The 22,938-nt window shown below is 46.8% G+C and overlaps 1 protein-coding gene across 1 annotated transcript in view; it reads left to right on the plus strand.

Moving 5' to 3' along the window:
- LOC119437132 (heparan sulfate 2-O-sulfotransferase 1-like) overlaps positions 1-22,938 on the plus strand; it is a 39,466-nt gene that overhangs the window by 11,213 nt on the left and 5,315 nt on the right. The window contains exons 4-6 of the mRNA XM_037704193.2: positions 544-682; positions 3,090-3,187; positions 3,987-4,144. Of these exons, the coding sequence (XP_037560121.1) occupies positions 544-682; positions 3,090-3,187; positions 3,987-4,144 (395 nt within the window). The remainder of the gene's footprint in view (positions 1-543; positions 683-3,089; positions 3,188-3,986; positions 4,145-22,938) is intronic.

Below are 22,938 nucleotides of genomic sequence, written 5' to 3' on the forward strand. Positions count from 1 at the left end.
AGCAGCCAGCACTTGCAAAGTGGAGGGAAGAGACAAAGCTTCACTTTAAAAGATTTGTTGGAAGCAAGAACAGTGACGCGTAGTGCATGAAGCCACGCATGCTCCGGCGGCCATAAAGACACATTGAATGAATAGGTAGTGCAATAAGCACAAACAGCATAGTGCACATTCAGTTAATTGCATCTTCCCTCTAGTCTGTAGCATACATTCACCTCATAAAGCCTCAACATTGCAAGTTCAAGAAACAAACACCTTCAAAAAAGCTCTTAATTACTGTGTTAAATGTGTTTAATGACATCAGGGCAAACCTCTTAATTGTATTTGAGGTGACTGATGTTAGCTCCTGTAGGATTGATCTGTATTTTCTCGCAGCAGTTTTCTCAGGTGTAAATCTTTTTGAGTACAAGTATGCTGCTGCTGTGTGCTTTCACACGTTTTGTCAGGTATGGTTGTGCGAATGTCCTCATGTAAAGCATGCTGCAAAATCTGGCTTTGTGCCACTACAGAAGTGTATTAGTGATAAAGTTCTGCTTTCTCGTACAGGTATGGGGTCACCCAGAGGCCCGTCTACATCAACCTCATCAGGCGGCCTCTGGATCGTCTCGTCTCATATTTCTATTTTCTCAGGCATGGGGATGACTTCAGGCCTTACTTGGTCCGCCGAAGACAAGGAAACAAGATGGTAAGATGCATCTAAGAACCCTGTTTTGTTTTTGCACATCAACTATAGTCGGGTACAACTTTAGAAGGCAGCAGCATTTGCTCCTCAAAGGCGGATGCACACGAGCCTCCACCAATGGGCACATACTCTACACTGACTTCATGCGGCGGACGGCCCGTGGCCCCGCCGACAGAGAGCATGCAGCCCGCGCTTTGAGCTGGGCCAAGTCTAGCCGATTTGCGTCAGCAGGACTATTTCTTTAGTCGCGGAGTCAATCGGCTGCCGCACTTCGGTCATCTGGGCGGGGCCTCTCCTCTCTTCTTAAGTTGTACCCGACTATACTTTGTCTCGCCTCTTGTGCAAATGTACACTATGCAATCATATTGAGGCAAATATACCATCTGCTTTAAAAAAAATTGTTCGTTGGCATTTTCGTTGTACAGTAGAATTTCATTAATTCGATTTTTCAGTTAGTTTGATCCTGATTTAAGATCCTAGCAAGTGGCCATACATTTATATAGGCCAGAACTTTCATTATTTTGATCCTGGAATTGTCCGTCACCAGATAATTTGAACTTTTCTGGTCAGCCCCTGACCCTAGTGGTTATACCAGTTATGACCTCAACTGCTGCACAGTCTGTTTTGGTGGAGCAAAGGGGACAGTGAATGTGTCAAATGCACATCTTTATCTCTCACCAAAAACGTTGATTTTCAGTCGTTCTTTTGTAGATCTTGAAGCGAAATTGGCAGCTCACAATGAATGTTTACTGTATTTACCCAATTCTAATGCGCATCCTTTTTCCAAGAAAATTGGTCTGGAAATTGCTTGCACATTAGAATTGGATACGAGACGGGAACCATGCTTATGGCATTAGCAACAGCCTACTCTCAGGGGGTGCTATTTTGGACTTTGACAAATTCTGCCATGTTGTCACATTCACCTTCTTGTCAGCTCTGATTGGCCCAGAGCTGGCCCAAAGGGTGGCTACGACCTCTCTGATTGGCCCAAAATGCTGCCATTACCAAATTTGACAATATGGTGGAATTTGGCGATGTCCAGAATAGTACCCAGGGCTGTTATTATCACTGTTGTGATCACAAGCTGTCGACAGAACAAGCTTCGTGTAAGAGGGCACTGACCACAGAGTTTTGTATTAAAATAATTAGGGAAACTCTGGCACTGTGATCATTCAGCTATTACAGAATGATGGTTAGCACATGCATTTGTCTAATATTCTTGCTTGTGGCTTCAGATGCCCAGGCACACAATTCTTCAATGCACCTTTGTTGCCGTTTGGTGACATTTTGCACTCGGGGAGGCCAACATAGGAATGCATAGGTTTGTTAGAACAAAGTAGGATACATTGACTAGTGGTGGCTGATTATCAGCTCGCTCACCTCCTCTTTCTCATGTCTACACATTTAAATATTCTTGCAAATTAGGGCAATACCTTTATTTTAGCTCTTCTTGTTCACAATCTACCAATCAGTTCTTTGACATGGTTCGTCTTTTCTAACTACGGCGGGACAATGAACAATCCACGCGGTGACTGCCCCTTTTTCCACTCTGTTTTTTTTAATACACAGCCCAACACTTAAATGAACACCACATGGCATTTTAGGCCACACAATTTATGCAAATTTCGAAATTGGGAAATGTCGTGAAATTTAAGGGCACGTAAAATTTTCAGAGAAATATGGAGACTGAGCTGAAAACTACAAAAAGTGACTATTTTGCCGGCTAGTTCTACTGACTGTACCCCTTAATACGTTGTGCATTCAATTTACTTGGATGCATATGCTTGCACTATGTCAGGCCCCTCAAATGCTGGGCAGGTGATCTCTGACTCATCAAAATACCATACTTCGATCAACCAGGCCGCATGGAGTGGCTTCATCAGTGAGGCCATTAAAGGCACTCTGTTATCTGCCTTACTTCAGCTGCATTACGATTGTGTCAGTATATGAATTTGGCCATCATGTCACACTTCAACATACTGTTAAAGTGCACATCTGGGGGCTGCAGAAGTGAGCCATAAGGCACTAGCCTGAAATCACAAAGTTTAGTAAATTCCACTGTTCCGAATTCATCATCTATTGGGGCCACAATATTATGGGGTTTTACTGTACTGTTTCAACCACAGAGGATTGTTTTCTACGAGTTTGATCAGGTGATCCAACTTCTGCAAGGCTCACTCGTCATGTGAGGCTAACATGTACATCATGGAAACAGATTTGCACAAGCATTATGGATTGGCAGCAGACACTCACTTTATCTGTTGGTCTATCTGCCTGTCCATCGCTCTGTCTTGTCTGTGTGCCTGGATATGTGTGTGTAATCTGGCATCAGTCGATCCTGTGCACCAGGACAGCCGCAAAACGGAGTTATGTTGTGCACGGAGTTACACGTCATTTCCTGTTGCTGCAGACTTTTGATGAATGCGTCGCCAAGAAAGGGGCGGACTGTGCTGAAGAACGGCTGTGGCTTCAAGTGCCATTCTTCTGCGGCCATGCTGCAAGATGCTGGTATGTGCCTGGCTGATATTCATGTGACTACTTCATGAAATCATTTACATGCAGTTTCAGTACTTTAAGGGAAGCTGTAGTATTGGCCGTGATCAGGAATCTGTTAATGTTATTATGGGATGACTGCAAATTATATTGTTATAATATGCTGGTTCACTTCCTTCATTGGCATGCACAGTACTGTATGTAACAATCCCACAAGAAAGTATGGTAATTTGCTTTGCATACATTTAATTGCCGAGCTGGCACTGTGGTTATTTGCTTTTAATGTATTTTTTTACTGCCCTGAGCATTTGAGAAAAATTATGTGCATGTGGAGAAAGATACAAAAGAGTGGAAAAAAATTGTTTAGCAAGGAACATCTAGAACTGAACTAGAAGTCAGGGGCAAATTATAATAAAGTCAAGAGGCTGAGCAGTTACTATTTACGATTATGGCTGTCTGTGCTATTATTTACTTATGTGCTTTTTCAAGGAACAAGGTCACTACATAAACAAGTGGCAGTGCACAAAATGTGCAAAGAATAAAATGTGACATAAGGAGACGGTGTGGAAAATGGCATCCTTTTGGTAGGTGCGTCAGGAATGTCAACAGTCAAAACAGGAACATGATTCCAGTCTCTGGTAGTGTGAGGCACAAAGATCTGTGATACTTGTCAGTTTGTCTGGGGGTAGGTTTGCAGCTGTTGTGAATGATAAGGAAATTTTATCAATTTCATCACTTTTATTGAAGTGAAAATGTGTGAAACCACCCTAGCTGCAGAAGTGGATGAACCAAGCGTTGTCTCATTATCATCCAGGATTCCGGGGAACCCGTGGGCCTTGGAGCAGGCAAAGCACAATCTTGTGAACCATTATTTCCTTGTCGGGCTGACCGAACAGCTGCAAGAATTTGTGGTCATGCTTGAGGCGTCTTTTCCCCGTATATTCAAGGGAGCCACTGACAAGTTTCTAACAGGTAGGTCTGAATAAGGAGCCTGGCACCTGCAGCTTTGTTTGTTGGGAACATGATTTAATCACTGATTCACGATTAAGTCTGGGCAGTCATCCCAAATTTTTCTCTTGCTGTTGTATTTCGTTCAACCGTGTCTCAAGTTTGCGTAGGTGACTTTTACAGATGTCCCCTCCCCTCCTTCTTCGTTTTACCTTATCATTTAACTTGCTCTTCCCCTGGATTTTTGTGTTCACCCTCACTGGTGTCCTGCCACATTTGGAAAATAACACTAAAGGAAAATATTAAGTCAAGCTAGATTGAGAGATTAGGCTTCTGTAATAACGAATGTGCTATTCAAAATGATGATGAAATAAATGATGAAAGTGGAACATCAGTGGCACCACTTATTTTGGACTATGGTACCTTCCATGCGATGTCAGCACTGACTGATTCATAGAGAGCGGTAGATAGGGAGGTGATGTGAGGATTATGTTAACTTGTCTTTTATATGGCACAAGCGATTCAAATTGAGGAGCAGCAGCAGAGTGACAATTTTCTACGCAACGGTCATATATTGGCAAAATGTTAGGCAAGAATTGATCTAAGTCGATCTAAGTCTGCTTAATATTTTCCTTTAGTGTCCCTTTAATTATATTCGTAGAAAAAGAAGTGGTTGAAGCTATCTGCCTTGGAACACAACTACTGAATTCTTTCATTTTGTTGTAAGTTCTTTACAGATCAGTAATCTCAGTGCGTTGAAACCCCGATTATATGACTTTGTCGGGATCAGGTGAAAGCGTCGTATAACCCGGGTTTCGTATAATCCGATCAACAAAAATTGTGTCCATAATACACGCTTTCGCGCGAAAGAGTTATAGCGAAAGCTATAGGCTAATACTCTGCAGGACTTGGAGACCAAAACCGCTTTTTTAACATACGGTGTACCCCGATCCACACCCTCCAGCATCCTAAAACATTCTTTTCTCATTTACAGACTTTTAAAAAATCGGTTAATTTCTTAGATTTTCTTGGAGCCACCCCGCAAGAGCCGTCTTTCAAGCACAGAAACATCTGCTAGGAGGTCACCTACAGCGTCGTCACGTAGGTGACCTTCTAGCAGTGACCTACAGCGCTGTCAGGCACCCAACTCTTGGCTGCACAAAACATGTGACGTGCATCATCAGCCGTGATGTGTGTACAGTTAAACCTCGTTAATACATAGTCGGCCGGGAACGACGTTTAGGTATGCACTAAACAATGTACGGATTAACCGCCAATGCCAGTTTAGCGGCTACTTACCGGCCGCAAAGGAACTACGTCATGATGCTCTCAAACACGCACTCAGACAGGCTTTATTTGCGGGTAGGCAGCAAAAAATCGGTGATCTTCACTTGCTGCCGTGGTGGCCTTGCTGCGACGACGGCATCTTCGAACTTGATAAGGCTGCGAGCCAGTTTGTCCATGAGGCCCCGCTTACTAAATTAAAGAGCACCGTGTAATGCGTGCACAGGTAAACATGAGCACATCTTGCTCGATGACCGCGGAAACTCATCAGAACGCTGGAGTGAGAAGGCGCGGCAGCAGCAGCGAGCGTCTATCGCTTCAACGCGAACTAGACGTCGAAAGCACAGCGCATACGAATCTACCGGCACTAGTTGCACTTTGTCTGCAGATCCCTTTGAAGATGAGGCCCGCGCAGGCGCGCACTTTTTCCATGTCACAGATCGCTTTCAAGATACGGCGCCCGCACGGCCGCCGCTGAAGTAAACCCCTCCCTTTCTCATCTCCCCCGCCATGCCTCGTGTGCGACAGAAGAAGCGGACATTGCGCCCTGCCTTTCTCCCTCCCTCGTGCGCGTGAGATTGAGTCGGCTGACCCTCACAAGCTTTCACTCACACATACCACGTACGGCACGCGGCGACGATGTTACCATGTTTGGACTTTATACGGAACCTCAAAGCGATGTCCACGGTGATGGCAGAAATATGCTTCACAATAAAATGTGCTTCTGCGTGGTTGCTACTTGAATTGGATTCGACGGCAATAGCGAATTCGCACCCCCTACCGGCGGCTTCTTCCCGTTACCGGGAGCTTATCTCGAAAGCCATGCATTTGTGCGCGGCAATTGGCAACAGCTGTATGAGCAGGAAATACGTCATGGTAGCCATGTTTTAAGTCCACTATCGCTGGCGACTGTCGTTCGGGCATTGCAACTCGAGATTGAACGTCTGCGCGCGTGAGATTTTGCTGATTTTGTGCCTGTGCGTGTAGAACAAGAAGAAAAATAGTACTCACTAAATGTTTGGTGGGCAATGAGCGATTACGGCTTAAGCGGTCAGCCAATACATGGGGTTCAATGGGGGCTGGGTGGGGGAATCTTCATGACACCGTTTAAACCGCAATTACTCATTAAGCGGGTTAGTATTAACGAGGTTGGACTGTATGTATTGTGAACTATTTTGGCTGTATCAGGTTTTCACTTAATGAAGGGAACTGGCGTCTGTGAATTGCCAGCGTGAATTAGAAAATCCTCACACTATCTGATCGCCTGGGGTGGGAACTAAAACATAAGAGTGCTCGTGTACAGCCAACCCAATGCAACCTGGCGTTCTCACACATTTCAAGTCTAGTAGACTTGAAATCACTGTGCTGTGTCTACGGTAGCCTGCTGTATGAAGCCGACGGCATTGCTCAGCACAGCGATCACTGCGGTCGGTAAACAAGCATGACACATACAGTAGAGTCTCGTTGACATGATCTTCACAGGAACTGAAGAGAAAACGTATAATCCAAAAATCGTATTATCCAAAGCAAGCTCCAAAAAGTATGGAAATAAGTGTACTTGGTGACAAACTCAATAACAAAGGGTCATGTGGCGTCGAGTGATACTGCTCCGCATAACACATTAAGGCCAGACCACATGTACGCTTGCCGACGCGCGCAAGCTCACATCTACGCGTATTGCGCCTGCTGCGCCTCGCAAGGAATGGACAAGAGATGTGCGACAGCGCGTGCTCACTGGGCTCACTCATAGACTCCTTGGCAGACGCCACTTCGTACTTTGTTATTGACAGTGTTTTAAAATGCTTCAATATCTATAAACGTAATTGTTATATTTTTAGAGCTGTTAGATTAGTACAAAAAGGAAAGAAAAAGAACTTTCTCGGATGATATAAATCTGCCTCACTGAAAGTTGATTGTACAACGCCATAGGTGTGTAGCCAGAGCGTGCGATAACAGAGAGGAGCTTTTCGCTGAGATCGCACTGCCTTTCAGTGTGTCTGAACCGTGCCGCACCGTCTGCGCAAGCGCTCGGCCACAAGCTTGCGCTCGGCCACGAGCTTGCGCACGTCCGCAAGCATACATGTGGTCTGGGCTTTATGCAGAGCGGCATCACTCGACGCCACATGAACCACGGCCAACGAACATTTATTCAGCAACGTTGAAATAGCCCGTAAGTTTGCGCTGAACTTACTTCTTTTCAGTGTCTGGGAAAAAAGTTAAAAATATAAGCCGCCGTTTCCTCACTCAATTGAGCAGCAGCGCATTACCGCTGGCACCGCACCGCATGCGTTTTTCCTCCAGTGTGGCTGGGGCTTAACATGTTGTTCGTGGGTCATTGGAATGTTGTTCAAGCTAGTACACTGAAATATAAAGCTACGAGTTTTAGAAATACTAGAAAAAGCCCACTCCTGTAGTCATATATTATTCAATTTCATGTGAAAGCATGATTGCAATAAGCGTACGAAAATACATTGCTCCTATAGGACATTGGCCAGGAAAAGAAAGAAACGCGTATTATCCCGAATAACGTATTATGCAGAATCATATCAGCGAGATTCCACAGTATAAGCTTTGTGCTTCAACATTGCCTTTTTGCCCTGGAAAGCAATAATATCCGAAGGGGATCACCTAAAAAATGTCGCAGTTTCACCCGAAAGGCGAAGCATCAATTGCGATAGCAACTTAGCAGAGAGCTACAGTGGAATCTCGATGATACGATCACGGCTGATACGAATTTCCGGATGATACGAATTTTTCTGTGGTCCCGGCCAAGCCCCATTACTTTGCAACGTGCTAGAGTACGGTTGTTACGAATCGATTTTCGACCTGCGTTGGTTGATACGAATAAACGCTGCCCCACCGACGGCCGAGAAAGAGAACAGCTTGCAGTCACGCGCTTTCTGCCTTTCTCTTTTGGTGCGGAGGCGCTGACGCGGCGCCGTACAGCGAATAGGCTGCGACTGGGAGCGAAGAATTTGAAGCGGTGGCGCTTTTCTTGCTTTCGTGCTTTTCCTCCTTTTTGGCGGCCGCCCATCGGACGGAGTGGCTGCTGTGCTTCGGGCCGCGTTCTTTGTGTTTGCGCCATTTATCCTAGTCGCAGTGAGCTATGTCTACTGAGATACGATCTCGGCTGATTCGCGCGGCCGTACGCCGAGGCGCGGGAGCCTCCGTTGGCGCGTCTTCCGTCAACTGCGTTATCGGTGCCGATGGCACAGGGCGATTGTCGGTTTCGCTGCTGGAGTCGCACGGTGCAAGATAGCGCGGCACGTAATCCACGGTGCGAGGTAGCGCGGCACGTTCAGTCGGGTGCTCCTCCGCTTCTCCCGCTAATCGCCGTATTTTTCTTGCCGTAGGAGGCTTGCACTTCCATATTCCGAAGGCGTGCTTCGTCCAAAATTTTTTTCTCCAACGAGCGACGATCCATCACTAACCTGGGAGCTCTCAGTAATCCGAATTCTGCGTGTCAAGTGAAGATGCCGGCGTGGTTTACGAAGCGGACAACTGCGGTTGCCATCTTGCCCCTGCCACAGCAGCAACCAACGGAGAGACACCTTTCAGCACGGCAGCCAATCGGAGGCCGCTTTCATCGGAGGGTCCGTGTGACTACCTATCACAGACCCGCGCTTCTTTTGAGTTTGCGCGTTTGTTACAAGATCGCGACGACGGACGAATTGAGAAGCGGAACGGCGAAACTTTGAGCTTTCGAACGATACCAAGATGGCGGCGCTCGGTGGCGGGAAATACGATATGTCTCCTAGAATTGCGGTGATTTTGTGCGATATAAAGCTGTTTTCTCGCCCTGTGCACTGACGAATAAATCTTTTTCGGCCAGATTTAGCACGCTTCCAGCCAAACCATTTTGATACAGCGTAGATTAGGCGTTGTAGATACTGAAACGCGTGGTTTTCAAAAATAAATTTTTCTCGCGATTTTCGCGATCTGATGCTCTCATCCACCCATAATTTAGCTAGTTTTAATTGTGTTTCGATGATACGAATTTCGGCTAATACGAATATTTTTCGTGACCCCGTGAGATTCGTATCATCGAGATTCCACTGTATACGGAGTAAGCATAGTAGTTTTATCAGCTGTATAAACTTGGACATGCAGCAGCACCAGCAACACGCAGAACTGTTGCTGACACCGTCGCCGTTTTGCCCGCGTTCGCGCCGAACGCACGCGGCATTGGTGACTGTTGCCAGGGCCTCTGGGGCCGGCTCGGAGGTTTTCGACGAGATCAGAACGGGAAACTCGTCGAGCAGCGTCGGAAGTCTTTACCACATTCTCGCCTCGCAACATTTTTATATAAATACGCATTTGGTGCCGCAGCTAAACGTCGCCTCCCCTCCCTTCCTCCCGTCCCCCCATGGCCTTTCGCGCGACGGAAGAAGTCGCGTTTGCTCTATATATATGGTGATTGTAAAGGAGGAAAGAGACACTTAATTCTGCAGCCCTTCAGGGAGCACGGTGCAGAACGCGCGTTTGTTCTCTGCAATGCGTTCGCTCCCCGTGAAAGCGCGCGTCCCTCGCACCCTTTCACTCGCACATACAGCGTCTGGCGCGCGGCGACGATTTCATCGCCGTTGACGTCATACAGAACCTCACGGTGACGGCGACGTCGATGGCAGAAATCCTCTTTGAGTGTTCATATAATTGCTATCGCAATAAAATTATGGGTCTTCTACTTGTGAGGACACAATTGCTGTAAGACAGGCATGTGTGTCGTAGAGGACGCACCGAACAAGACACAAAAAAAAATTATCTGTTTTCATGCTCTCCTTTTGCGATGCTTGTGCAGTGCGCAGCTAGTCACTCGGCCACTCGGCAAGTGTACACTGTACTCTGTGCTGTTATTACTAACCAAAACTGTTTTATTCATGGGCAGAAACCTCGTACAACAAACGAAGTAGTCCCACTATGTATCTACAGATAAGAATTTTAATGCTTGTCAAAGCAAACAGTATAACTTATTCCGTAGCAGAACGGTACCCATGCTGTTAGAATCGTCATATGATTCACAACTACTCATTGCTGGGAAACCACACCTTAAAACTACAGTGAGAATGCTGCGGTAAGTTCACATTAATGAAACGAATTTTCAGAAATACACAAGTGATCTCCGAGTCTGATTATAGGCTTAAACGCACGCATACATTACGCTGGGTACTCCGTCCACCCCAACACTGCAGAAACTCTGGTCATGCTGACTTTAATCACTTCAGTACGTCTCACAGAATCAATTCCCATGTAGAAGACGCCACGTCATACTAAATAGACCGCGTGAGTGCAAAAACTACCACCAGAAACTGCCGCCGAGTATATACCTGGCATACAACAAGGAGCGCTCGCCCAAGCCTCCATGCCAACTTTCGTAGATGGCGCCACTGCCTAGGAAATATAATTTTTATTTTTATTTATAACATACAGTAAAACCTCGATAATTCGAAGGTCGCCGGACCGCGAAAATTCTTCGAATTAAGCGGATTTTCGAATTAACCGAAATGAATAATAAAAAAAAAGAAAACAAGCAAGAACTTGCCGCAAAAAGAAATCACCTTTATTTTCCATGTCCGAGAAAAATTACTCAAAGTAATCACCGATGCGGGATTACTTGACGGGCTGGTTCGCCGCCCCTAGTGCCATGCTCTCCAGCTGGCTCAAAAAACGTAGCATACAAATATCACCCGCACTGCACTCAACAAAGTTGCGGACGATGTTCACGGAATCGATAACTGCCGCGAAAGCGGGCGTGGTGGTGCTTGACTTCAAAAATTTGGACTTGCTGGATATTCCGGACTTCAAAAATGCACTATCAGGGTTCCCATTGAGTTCATGCATTTTCGCACCCAATTTTTCGGACGAATTGAGACCCCAAAGTTCGATTTTGCGGACTAAATCGCTCTTTCCTAGCCGCGCTACCCAATCTTGGAGGCCGCCATGTTGGATTTTGCACTGGCTTGAATTCCAGTGGCTCGCTGTATAGCCTCCAAGATTAGAACGCGCGCTATCAATAGAGCTCGCGCAATCCTCTAGTCTCGGAGGCCATGCCATTGTTGTAACCATTTATTGTGGGTGTTTTATTTTTTTTTTTTTGCGACAGCAATTATATGGACACTTCAAGCGGATTTTCGCCGTCGGCGTCGCCGCCCTGAGGATCCATACAAAGTCCAAGGGCGATAAAATCATCGCCGCGCGCCCGCCGTATGTGCGAGTGACAGCGCCAGCGCGCGGGGGACGCGCCCTTTCATGGAGAGCGAACGCAAGGCGGAGGCGACTTCCTCCCTCGTGCGAAAGGCCGGGGGGGGGGGGGGGGGGGGACTTCTACTCTTCTAACAACTGCGTACTTAGCGCCGGAGCGGTTTCTCGCGCGCAGCGTATCTTGAAAGCGATCTCCAGACGGCTCTGACCTTTCCTTTCGTATGGGCTGTGCTCTCGCCTCGCCGCTCAGTTTTCGTTGCAGCGATAAACCGCACGAACCTTCGCTCGCTGCGGGCTGCGGCGGCCGCGCTCGCTCGTGCGTGCTGACACCACGCGTGTTATTTCAGTGAATTTTTGTTTGTTTTTTTCTCAAGTTTCGGTTGCTATTTTGAACGTGACGTGTACACCGAGCAGGTGTCTCGGAGACCCATGTCTCAGTGATCGGCGCTACCTCCTGTACCTTCGCGAGAGCTAAGCGGTGCGAAGCTCGTTTCTTGGATCTCCATGGTGAACTCCGTTGGCGGAGATTGCCAACACGGTGGCGTTCGTGTCGACTGTACACGGAGACAACGTGATTGCTGCGCAAATCCAAGCAAGTCGATCCTCTCCAAGCGTAGTATGAGGCAGGGCATTATTAAAGATTTTTTTTTTTCAGCCGCACTAATGACTTTTTTTTTTCGGCCGAACGAGTTTTCCGGACTATTTTTCAGTCCCCACGAGCTCGGAAAATCGGTTGGCGACTGTACGGAGCGCCCTAACCTAACCGCCGCACGTTGCTACTAGCCGGAAACTTCGAATTATCCGAATAGAGCCGCGGGGGCCATTCAAATTGTCCGGTAGAATTTGCATTGAGAATGACGGGACCGCTCAAATTCTTCGAATTAACCGAAATTTCGAATTAACCGAGTTCGAATTATCGAGGTTTTACTGTACTGCAGGGCCCAGTAAGGGCCGAAGCAGGAGGGGCATAGGTAGCATACAATACGAAAGATACATAAATACAAAGCAAATGTACAATTAGATTGAACAATAGTACAGTTTAACAAGTAGATGTAAAACACAGCACAAAATAAGTAAATAAGACTTAAGAGAACAAGCAATGGCGGTGTCCATGAAAAAAAATGTCGCAGTTTCGCCTTGCGGGCGAAGCGTCAATTGCGATAGCAAATTAGCAGAGAGCTATTTGGAGTAGGGATAGTAGTTTTATTGGCTGCATAAACTTGGACACATTCGCTTTCCAACTGAATTGACAAGCGTGGTGTCATCGTGCAGAAGCAAACATGACTAGATCACACGGAATGACTGCAGAAGACGACTGTCAAAACGCTGGCAGCAAGCGCAGCCACCGCAGTGGGTGAAGGTTCGTGCAGTGTATCGCTTGCAACGGAAACTGAGCGGTGAATGCACGGCGCATACAAAGGTCAGAGCCGTGTGGAGATAAGAGACGTTGCGGGCGACCGCCACCGCAGCCAGTACAAGCTAGTTGTTGGCAGAGTAGAAGCTGCCCCCCCCCCCTCCCTCCCGTGCTGCCTTCCCACTTTCTTGCTTTCACGTGGGAGATTGAGTGACCAGTTTCCCTTGCGCCCGGTTGCAAGATACGTATTTGGTGCCGTAGCAGCGTCGCCCCGCCGCCCTCCCTCCCATACCCCCACGGCCTTTCGCGTGACGGTCGCGTTTGCTTTCCACCGTGCGTTCGCTCTCCATCCCCCACGCGCTTTCACTCGCGCATACGGCGCGCGGCGACGATTTTATCGTCCTTGGAATCCATACGGAACCTCACGGCGATGCCGACGGCAGAAATCTGGTTGAAGTGTCCATATAATTGCTATCGCAATAAAAAGGTCTTTACGCAGATGCATTCAGGGACGGGAGCAGGCACTGCTGAGAAAAACCGGCGAGGGAGAGAGAGCGCAATGAGACGGCTACGATAGGAAGAAGGCGGGCAGCGTTTGAGTGACGTGAAGAGGGTGAAGGGAAATGAAGGATGAGAGGGCAGTGAACACGAGGCAAAGAAAAATGAGGATAGGAGGGAGCCCAGAAACCAGTCGGAGCTGTCTGCATGTGAAAGGGTGTGGAGGCGGCCTCACCTTCCTGACGGGGGGGACGGCGCTGTGAGTGAGCTGCTGGAAGCTGGCGCGTCCGCTGTTGGGTTCAGTGTCGCCCTGGTCATCGTCATAGGTGGGACGTGCGTAATGACGCATTGTATAATCGAGGTTTCTAATGCATTGTTTTTATGTGGAGTTTGCTGGCACTACACTAATCCGTTGCAAAATCGGGGGACGTATAATCTAGGTTCCACTGTATTATGAGCACATGTGCATTGCATACTGCTCCAGCATTCTCTCCCTCTATATATATATATATATATATATATATATATATATATATATACGAGGTGTGTCCAAAAAGAAACCGAACTTTTGAAATAGTGCGCCAACCGGCAGAGGGAGCGCGCTGCGGCTACTCAACGTATGTAGCAGCAGGTTTAGACAACAAACTGCCATTTGCCGCGTTTTGCTCTGATTGTTAGTTGGCGAGCTACAGCCGCTGAAGTGAGCACATGAACAAGCTGTTCTTCGGCTTGGTGCCAAAGTGACAATGAAGGAATTGGAAGAACAGCGTGTGTGTGTGAAGTTCTGCTACAAACTTGGGAAAACTTTCACAATATACGGAGAGGACTGTATGAGTCGCTCGCAGTGCTGTGATTGGTTCAAGCATTTTGAAGACAGAAGAATGTCAGTCGGGTGACGATCCCAAGCCTGGACGACCTTCCACATCCACACATGATGACCATGTCGAGACAGTTCGAACTGTGATTCATGGAAATTGTCGTTTGACTGTTCGAGAAGTCGCTGACAAAGTGGGTATCAGCGTAGGATAATGTCATGAAATTTTGAGTGACAAACTTGGGATGCGTCGTGTCAGTGCAAAATTCGTGCCGCGTTTGTTGACTGACAAACAGGAGCAGACCTGTGTTGAAATCAGCCAGGAACTGCTCGCCGCTGCCAATGACGATGAAAACTTTCTTCGGTTTCTTTTTGAACACACCTCGTATACTGGGTGCGCGAGCTATTTGACGGCATAATGAAAACTTCAGGAATAGCATCGATATTTCAGACAAGATTCGGTATACTCATTCCAAATATTTTTCAGTGTTCCTTTTGTTGCTTTTGTATTAGTCTGTTAGTCAAAACCATTTTCATCCTCAATTATTGACTGAATTCGACTTCGATAAAGTCTGTACACTCAGATCAGATAGTGCCTGCTGATGTTAGGCAGTGCTCCACGCAGGCTTTAGCAAGTTTTTATCATTGTGTGGCTGTTTGTTAGTCTTTCTCTCAGTGAAGCCTGCCATACAGAGCGGCATACAGGCATAGATAATTGGAACTAGGAAGCCATATTGAGGGTGATGTAGTCGCTAAAGTTCGGACCCAAACGTTCTTGGATGGAACAGGGACTGTGGGCGCAAGAAAATCTATAACTGAGGAGTGGCACCTAATAAAATAGTGCACAGGAAGCTTTATCTTTTATTCTGCCCCCTGAAGCTCATAGTCAGTGGCCATAATCGGCTTTTCAGGGTTCTCGCTCATCATGACCTCCCCGTGCTGGAGAAATTCAACCATCTGACTGTTTGCAGTGCCTAACTGTCTGTGTCACAAATGATAATTAGCCACAAACTCTTGTCTCACCTAAAGAACAAACCATTTCGCGACATTAAAGAAAGTGGTGATCTCCAAGTCGCTGTGGCCGGCGTGCAAGGCGAGTAGGGGAATGTACTTCATCTCCAGTGTCAGAGTGAAAGCCGATACCCTGGAATAAATGTGCTAGATAGGGGACAGAGGAGTTGGTGTGGACAATGTTAAGCGCGTAGACATACAGAACGAGGATGTTAATGTCTATGGCGATTCAAAGCCGTGTACTCAAATACCTCGTGCACCCGATATATAATTCCAATAAATGAGCGAGCCTGGAAATGCATCTGTTAGCTTTTTTATATTTAACCAACAGACCTATTTATCAATCACACATGGTAAACCATGGAGGCCCGAAAATGATTTGACTTTGTAGTTATTTCTTGCATCTATATAAAATCTCAAGATGATGCAGGGACAAAAGACAATGAGTGCCTCACAGTGGTCCCAGATCCCGCCCAGTAGCAGCAGTACAGCACACATAACAAATGCACATTTCCTACAAACAATTCTAATAATTAAACAACGAATTGTACTTGGTGTTTAAGTCTACAGCATAAATGTATCGCTAGCTCCAGTAATGGTATTGTAGAGGTTATATGAAGGTTATATAAAGTACATTCAACATAAATTACTTGCAATATTTGCAAACAAGACAGCAGATGTGTTCGTCCTTAATGAATTACAACTCGATTTCCAACGAAGCCGTTTATTTGGAACAGTTGCAATAAAAGTTTGTTTCCATAGCTTAAAAAGTTGCCCTTATCTGACTGCTCTGTTTGAAACCTTGCCCGTGTGTAATGCTTTGGAGCACTTCTTGTTGAGAATTTTTAAAAAGCCAGTAATTCACCAACACATATGTTACTTCGCCATACCATTTATCAAGGTGCCCTCCCTCCGTCCCTACCCCCCCCCCCCTCCCCCCCGGCCACTCAATTTCCGCTAGATTTGATATCAGTTGAGTTCATAGTTCGTCACACATCATCCATTACCTTGTCCTTACAGTCACCAAACCTAACGATGCTGCCTCCTTTAGTTTATTGAGGACACTAGGCGAACCTAATATATCGCGCATGAAAAAGTAAAAAGAAAACAGATAAGGGCTCAATCATTATTCGTAACGCTTCTAAATAAGCCAGAAACGTTAAAATTACGCGACACATTGCACTTAAAATGCTGCCTATTCCTTCAAAGAACAAAATGTCTGAAACCCAGAGTTCTCTTGGGACATTGGGGAACCTAGCTAATAAAAGCAGTGTGATACTTTCGAATACTTGCTTACAATTTTTTTTAATCTGTATTTGATCAACACACATTTACCATCACATATAAACTTGGCGTATTGTTCCCCCTATGTTCGCAAAAGTTGACCTCAGTTGTAATTATACCAGCACAGCCGTCTAAGCTTTACGCCGCTAGTAAAGCAGACTAATAACACCATGAGCCACCTGCATACCTATTTTACTGGAAAAGGCGCATTTAACCCACTCATTTGAAATATTGCCTACGCATTACCCATACCATGACCCTAATTTACCCCTGATAAAAACAAGATGCCTTGTTTAGTTAACCGAAGACATCGGAGAAGCAAAATACGAATCTTGTATGATGCGTGAAAACACATGGAAAAATGAGAGTTTAGTAATTACAGTAGAACCCTGCTGATAGTTTTCACGGGACCGTAAAAAAAACCAAAAAACCTAAGAGCCGAGAAACAGACAAAATTGAGAAATAAGAGTAGCGGTGAACTGCACACAATATTATTTTAATTCTTACACATGAAAAAAATGTTGTAGTTTCACCCGAAAGCCGAAGCATCGATTGCGATCGCAAATTAATACACAGCTACGCAAAGTAAGGATATTAGTTTTATCGTCCATATGAACTTTTAAACGTTCGCTTATTAGCTATATTAACAAGCATGGTGTCAGCGCCCACAGGCAAACATGAACACATCACAGTCGATGAGCGCGGACACGTGCTGTCAGACCCTGGCGTGAGGAAGCGCCGCTGCAGCAGCGAGCGAAGCGACCTTCATGCTGTTGTCTATCGCTTCAACGCAAACTGAGTGCCGAGAACACATAGCATGTGCAAAGCTACGAGCCGCCGACGCACCTACACTGCCTAGACTCTGCTCCCAACGCAGGTAGATTTCAATATACGGCCTGCGCGACCGCACGCCGCCGCGCAGTACGCAGTTGATGCCAGAGTACAACGCCGCCCACTATCCCTCCCTCGCCGGTGCCTCGAGCGCAACGGAAGAAGGCGCGCTTCCGCTCTGCTTTTCGTTCTTGCGCGTGCCGGCTCCCCTCCCAAAACGCCGCGGTCATCGGCTTCTCTCGCATGCTTTCATTCGCACATACTGCGCGCGGCGACGGTGTTATCGCCCTTGGACTTAATACGGAACATCTATGCGCAAAAAACAATTTTAGGGCCACAACACGTCATAGAAACCATCTTTAGATAGCAAATACGGATCTCAAAGGCCATGCTTTTGCTGGCGGAAACCGAAAATACGTCATAGCTGTCGCCCCCAGCACTTTGGGCGGCCAATCCCATCGTCAAGCCACCAAGCCAAGTGACATGAAAAGTCAACATGGTCGCTCAGGCCGGCGCTGGCTGGCAGTTCTGAACACATCATGCGGAAACGGTCCCACAGTTGCGATGTAACAGCGGGGTTACCAAGGCATCGGGACCGGCCGAAAACGACGTAACATCCGGAAAAACGCAGCACCCAGGAATGTAACAGTGGGGTTCTACTGTATCTTCAACACTTGCATTTAAAGCAGGAAAGTGAAAGTTTCGCAACGCATTGCGCTTAACATTTTCCGTATTTTCTTGTAATTTAAACCGGATTTCCTGCTGTTTTAGGAGTCTGGGAAACATTTTGATTAGCGGCAGTATGACACCCAGGAGGGCTTCAATGAGCTAATTTATACAACGGCTGTAATGAACCTAGACAGAATAGACATTTATCGCTCGTCACTCAGAACATTGCTTCGTACTTTGAATAAATGAATACCGTGCCCCGCATAGTTAACCAAGCATACTTGGGGAGAACGAAAAATGCCATGTATGACGCATAAAAGTTCGAAGAAAGAGACTCTTCAGTAACTGTTTTCAGAGCACATAAGCTATCTACACAGTGCAAATTTTCTGTATACATCACTAAAAAGTGACCCTCATTTCTTTTTTAAATATTAAATATCTGCTGTTTTTGCTCCTGCTGGGAAACAATAGTGCAGCTCTTATTTAGAAACAGCCTGAAAATGAAATCTACAAAGTCAGCAGTGACACATGCCTTTATAAAAAATTCAAGTCAGTCTTCTGTTGGCATTGAAATGACTTTGCATGTTCGATCAAGGCCATTTTCACAAACATATCTACGATAAGTCTTGAATACACAATGAATTTCGTTAAATATACCGGTAAGAGGTTTGATTATATTTTTGATGGTCATAAGATACTGAGACTGCAATGCTATGTAGGTGATCTCTGGACAGAGATTAAATAGTTCCAGCATTTGATAATCCAATGATTTCATGCTGTAGGGCACACCAGTTGTTGGGCATGGCAGATTATAATACTTTATCTGGACCTCCCCTTCCCCTGCAGGTTAAATATAGTAAGCTTATTTTGTTTTCCAATTCGGATATAGCGGTCCCAAAAACCTGGGCATGACGCAAATAGCGCAAGCTGACATTTGTTAGGGCAGGAACTGTCCAGCGCCAGGCCTTCTCTGCAATGCGAGCCTGTATGGCGAATATGCACGTTGTCCGCTACAGTGCATCCCAAGGAGGCACCAAAGACAATCCTCGCTGCCCAAGCAGGGCATAAGTAGTAAAGAAAAGCATTACTTAGGTGGCCACTTTATTAAGAAAGAAAATTTAGTTTCAGCTGTAGTTTTGTTGGACTTTCCAGCATGCAGCCGGAAGTTCCCACTTTCAAAAGTCGGGGCTAAATGGCATGCTTTGCCCCCCCCCCCCCCCCCCACACACTTTTGACAGTGGGGAGGCAAGTGCCCCCCTTGCCCCCTCCCGAGTAAGTATGCCTATGGTTTAAAATATAGCTTATGCTTTCTCAACGTAGCCAGCTACACTTGGAAGATTTTGCAGAAGTATCTCATTTGAACATGCGTAGCGAACTTGCACCTTTGCTAGCAAAATGGATCCAGAAATAGTTAGGTCTACCTACAGAGTAGCTTAACTGACAACACTGACCTCACTTGTTCTCATGTACAACTTTGATTTAAATTGTCTTCCCACCAACATAATTTGCGTCTCTTCTCACTATGTAACAAAGTAATATTAAGTTTGGAACTTAGAGGAGACAGTTTTTCTGGTATTGGAGAAATGTTTAAACAACTTGCTGTAAAAGACTAAGAAATTAAAGGAATAATTCATGTGCTGGTATGACTTTTTTCTTATCTCCGAGCTTTTTTGTTTATTTGCTTATTTCTACTGAATTTTCATTTATCTGTGCAGTCTTGTATGAATTTTAAATTTCTTGACAGTAGACAAATTGAGGAGCCATTTTACCTACCTTCATAAAACATTTTTCGTATGCTCGGCATGTGTGCATGTGTGTGTGTTTCATACTAAAAGCACAGTGCAAAACACATTAGTGCAAGAAATGTATTTGTGGTATCGCAAACTGACCTTCGGTGCTACATTTTGTGGGAAAACGCCTCGGTCCCGCGGTCCACGGCCACAGCTCCAGTCCTGGCTGGCCGCACCCAAGGGCGCCCAGCCGCAGCTTGCGCGTCTCTCGCACCACTGCTCGCATGTCCATCCTCTTCTTTGTCCACGGTTGGTTCCCATCCACTATTCACGTCAGCGTTCCCACACTGCCCCTCCCTCTGTGAGGGCTTTGACGGCACTGACTGGCAACACGGCGTTCGAACCCGGTAGCACGGACGACGAGAGATGCTGAGTTGCCATGGGCAACTACGTTATGCGCTTCCTGAGCACGGCCACGATCACGACGAAAGACACACACAGACCACTGCCCCGCGTTGCAAAATCACTTGCTCACTCCGCCACGTCGTCACAGCAAGCGCACTGCAAGGCACAAAACGAGAAGCGACGAGTCGGCGGCGGGTGGTGTAGTTGGTCATCAGCACAACGGGTGCAAGCATTCGCTAGCACCATTTCTTCCTCCATGGCCAGCGCTTTTCCCGCAGCTACGCTGCGAAGGCGTTGACGGCACTGGCCCACGGTGGCTGGCAGCGACGGCATGACACTCCTACCGGCGGGCTAACCTTGGAGACTGATGCACCGAACGAGGATCGGCGGAGCCGTCAAGGCCGAGTCACCGAGGTCTTCCAGGAACCCGCAGGCCCTAAACCTGACTGGCTTCCATGACGGACTCCTCGCGAAGAATGAGCAGACCAGGTGGTGCAGCTTCGGAGTTGGGGTCTTGCAGGAACCAAAGGCCCTAAACCATGTTGAGGTCTTCCAGGAACCGAAAGGCCCTAAACCGTCCTCCCCTGGCGCACACCTGGTCTGATTTTCTTCTCCGACCTCGTTCTGACGAGTGCACACAGCAGGTCGCCGGGAGGAGCCGCCGCCCGCTCAATGCCTTGGCACCACAGACCACACCCCACCGCAGCAGAGAACCAGAGAACCACGCACCGAGAGACGGAGCCGCTCTTGAGGTGGTGTTGGCGCGATCGCGCTCCAACAACACCACAGGCTCGATGATGGCGACGGAGAAGGAACCGGTGGAATCGCACGTCATCGAACACCAGAGGTGCAGCTCGCACCGTGGAAATGGTCACGTGCCATGGCCGGGTAGAAGTCGCTACTAGCTGTGGAACCTCCAGCCTTCCCCACGACCATGGTCCATCCCGGAGCGCAGCCGGGCCCCACGTTTCGGGCGCCATTGTGAGAAGCGTTTTGGTCCCGCGGTCCACGACAGCTCCAGTCCCGGCTGGCCGCGCCCAAGGGCACCCAGCCGCAGCTCGCGCGTTTCTCGCACCACTGCTCGAGCGTTGTCTATGGTTGGCTCCAATCCACTATTCACGTCAGCGTTCCCACAATTTGTATTTTATGGTGCTGTGGGTGACTGCATTTATGTGAGCACTTACAAGCTAATCCGGAGCGGCAACATTAGCAAACCTGAAGTAGAGCCAATATATCCACAGCTAAGTACCAGAAATATTGCATCATTTTGTATAGCACAAATAAAGTGGTGTTAACACATAAAGTTGCAAATTTGGAACTGAAAAATTTTCTGCCTCCATGGTAGGACTACCGCAGATAACGTGATAGGTCTTGTTACCTTTAGTTTGCAGAAGTAGTTAAAGATAAGGAAAAGATGAGGTAGGGGGAGTAAAGCCCCTCCATCCATGCGTAACCTTTTGCTAAGTAGTGCCAACCTTTCATGTACGCCCCCGTTCCCTGATTCATCACTCAGACCAGTACCGCTTCCACAATTTCTGCTTCCAGGGTTTCTGCTTCCACTAGTTACACTTCCGGGATTTCCGCTTCCTGAATTTCTGCTTTCACTGCTGTTGCACGCTCGCACCCCTACGTAGCAGTAGGCTGGCTAGCAGTTGTACTTGACAAGGGTTGACGTTAGCCCTTGTTGGTATGACATAGTAACAAGTATAAAGCGCTTGAAGAGATGGGGATGTCGTGTTGTGTCCTCTCTCTTCGTGCCCATCTTTTCAAGCGCTTCATACCCGCCATGGTGGCTTAGTGGCTATGGTGTTGCGCTGCTAAGCACGAGGTCAAGGGATCAAATCCAGCCGCGGCGGCCGCATTTCAATGGGGCGAAATGCAAGAATGCCCATGTCCGATGCATTTGGGGCACGATAAAGATGCCATGGTAGTCAAAATAAATCCGGAATCCCCCGCTTCGGCATGCCTCATAATCAAATCGTGGTTTTGGCACGTGAAATCCCAGAATTCATTCATTCATTGATGCGCTTTATGCCTGTTACAATAGCAGCAGATGATGTCGCTTCCACTCAGAACCAGAAGCTGAGATGATGCAAGTTTAGCTTGACACCAGAAGCTGAGGGAATGAGAGAGAGGAGTGCATGGGAGGAGGGTAGGATGGCGATACTAAAATTGGTCGGCAGAAACAAGTGTGAAGGGGCTTTAAGCCGGAGGGAACCTCCAGTAAAAGTGAGCTACACTTTGAGTTGAAGTGGACATCGGCAGTGTCTACCATTGCTGTTTTACAATTTCACTAGGCTTGTGTGAATATCAATTTTTTGGTTTGATGCGAAGTTGAAGCAATTAGTAATTACCGTCAAATAATTTCGATGTGAATAGTTAGAATATTTGTGGGATTTGCATAAAACCTTGACATAAGAGCCAGATGTTGACAAATATAAGAAAGTTGGTTCTTTACTTGCTAAGAAAGAAACAGGTTCATCTCTGGAATCAGTTTATTTTCAAAGTGCCGTTATTCAGTTATTTTAATGAAAAAATGCAAGTTCAACATTTCTTACAACTCCAGCTGCGGAGAAAATTTGTTTACGGGCTCTTGCTTACTGTTGTACTTCACTCTACTTAAGATTTTGTGGTGGTTGAAGCCATGGGAGCATTTCGCACTCGCCAGTCATGCGTCGTCGCGATGATCTGAACCTTATTTGAGCCTTTACTTCTCAACACCAGCAGTTCATGCTGTGTT

Source organism: Dermacentor silvarum, chromosome 1, assembly GCF_013339745.2.
Source record: "Dermacentor silvarum isolate Dsil-2018 chromosome 1, BIME_Dsil_1.4, whole genome shotgun sequence".
NCBI lineage: Eukaryota > Metazoa > Arthropoda > Arachnida > Ixodida > Ixodidae > Dermacentor > Dermacentor silvarum.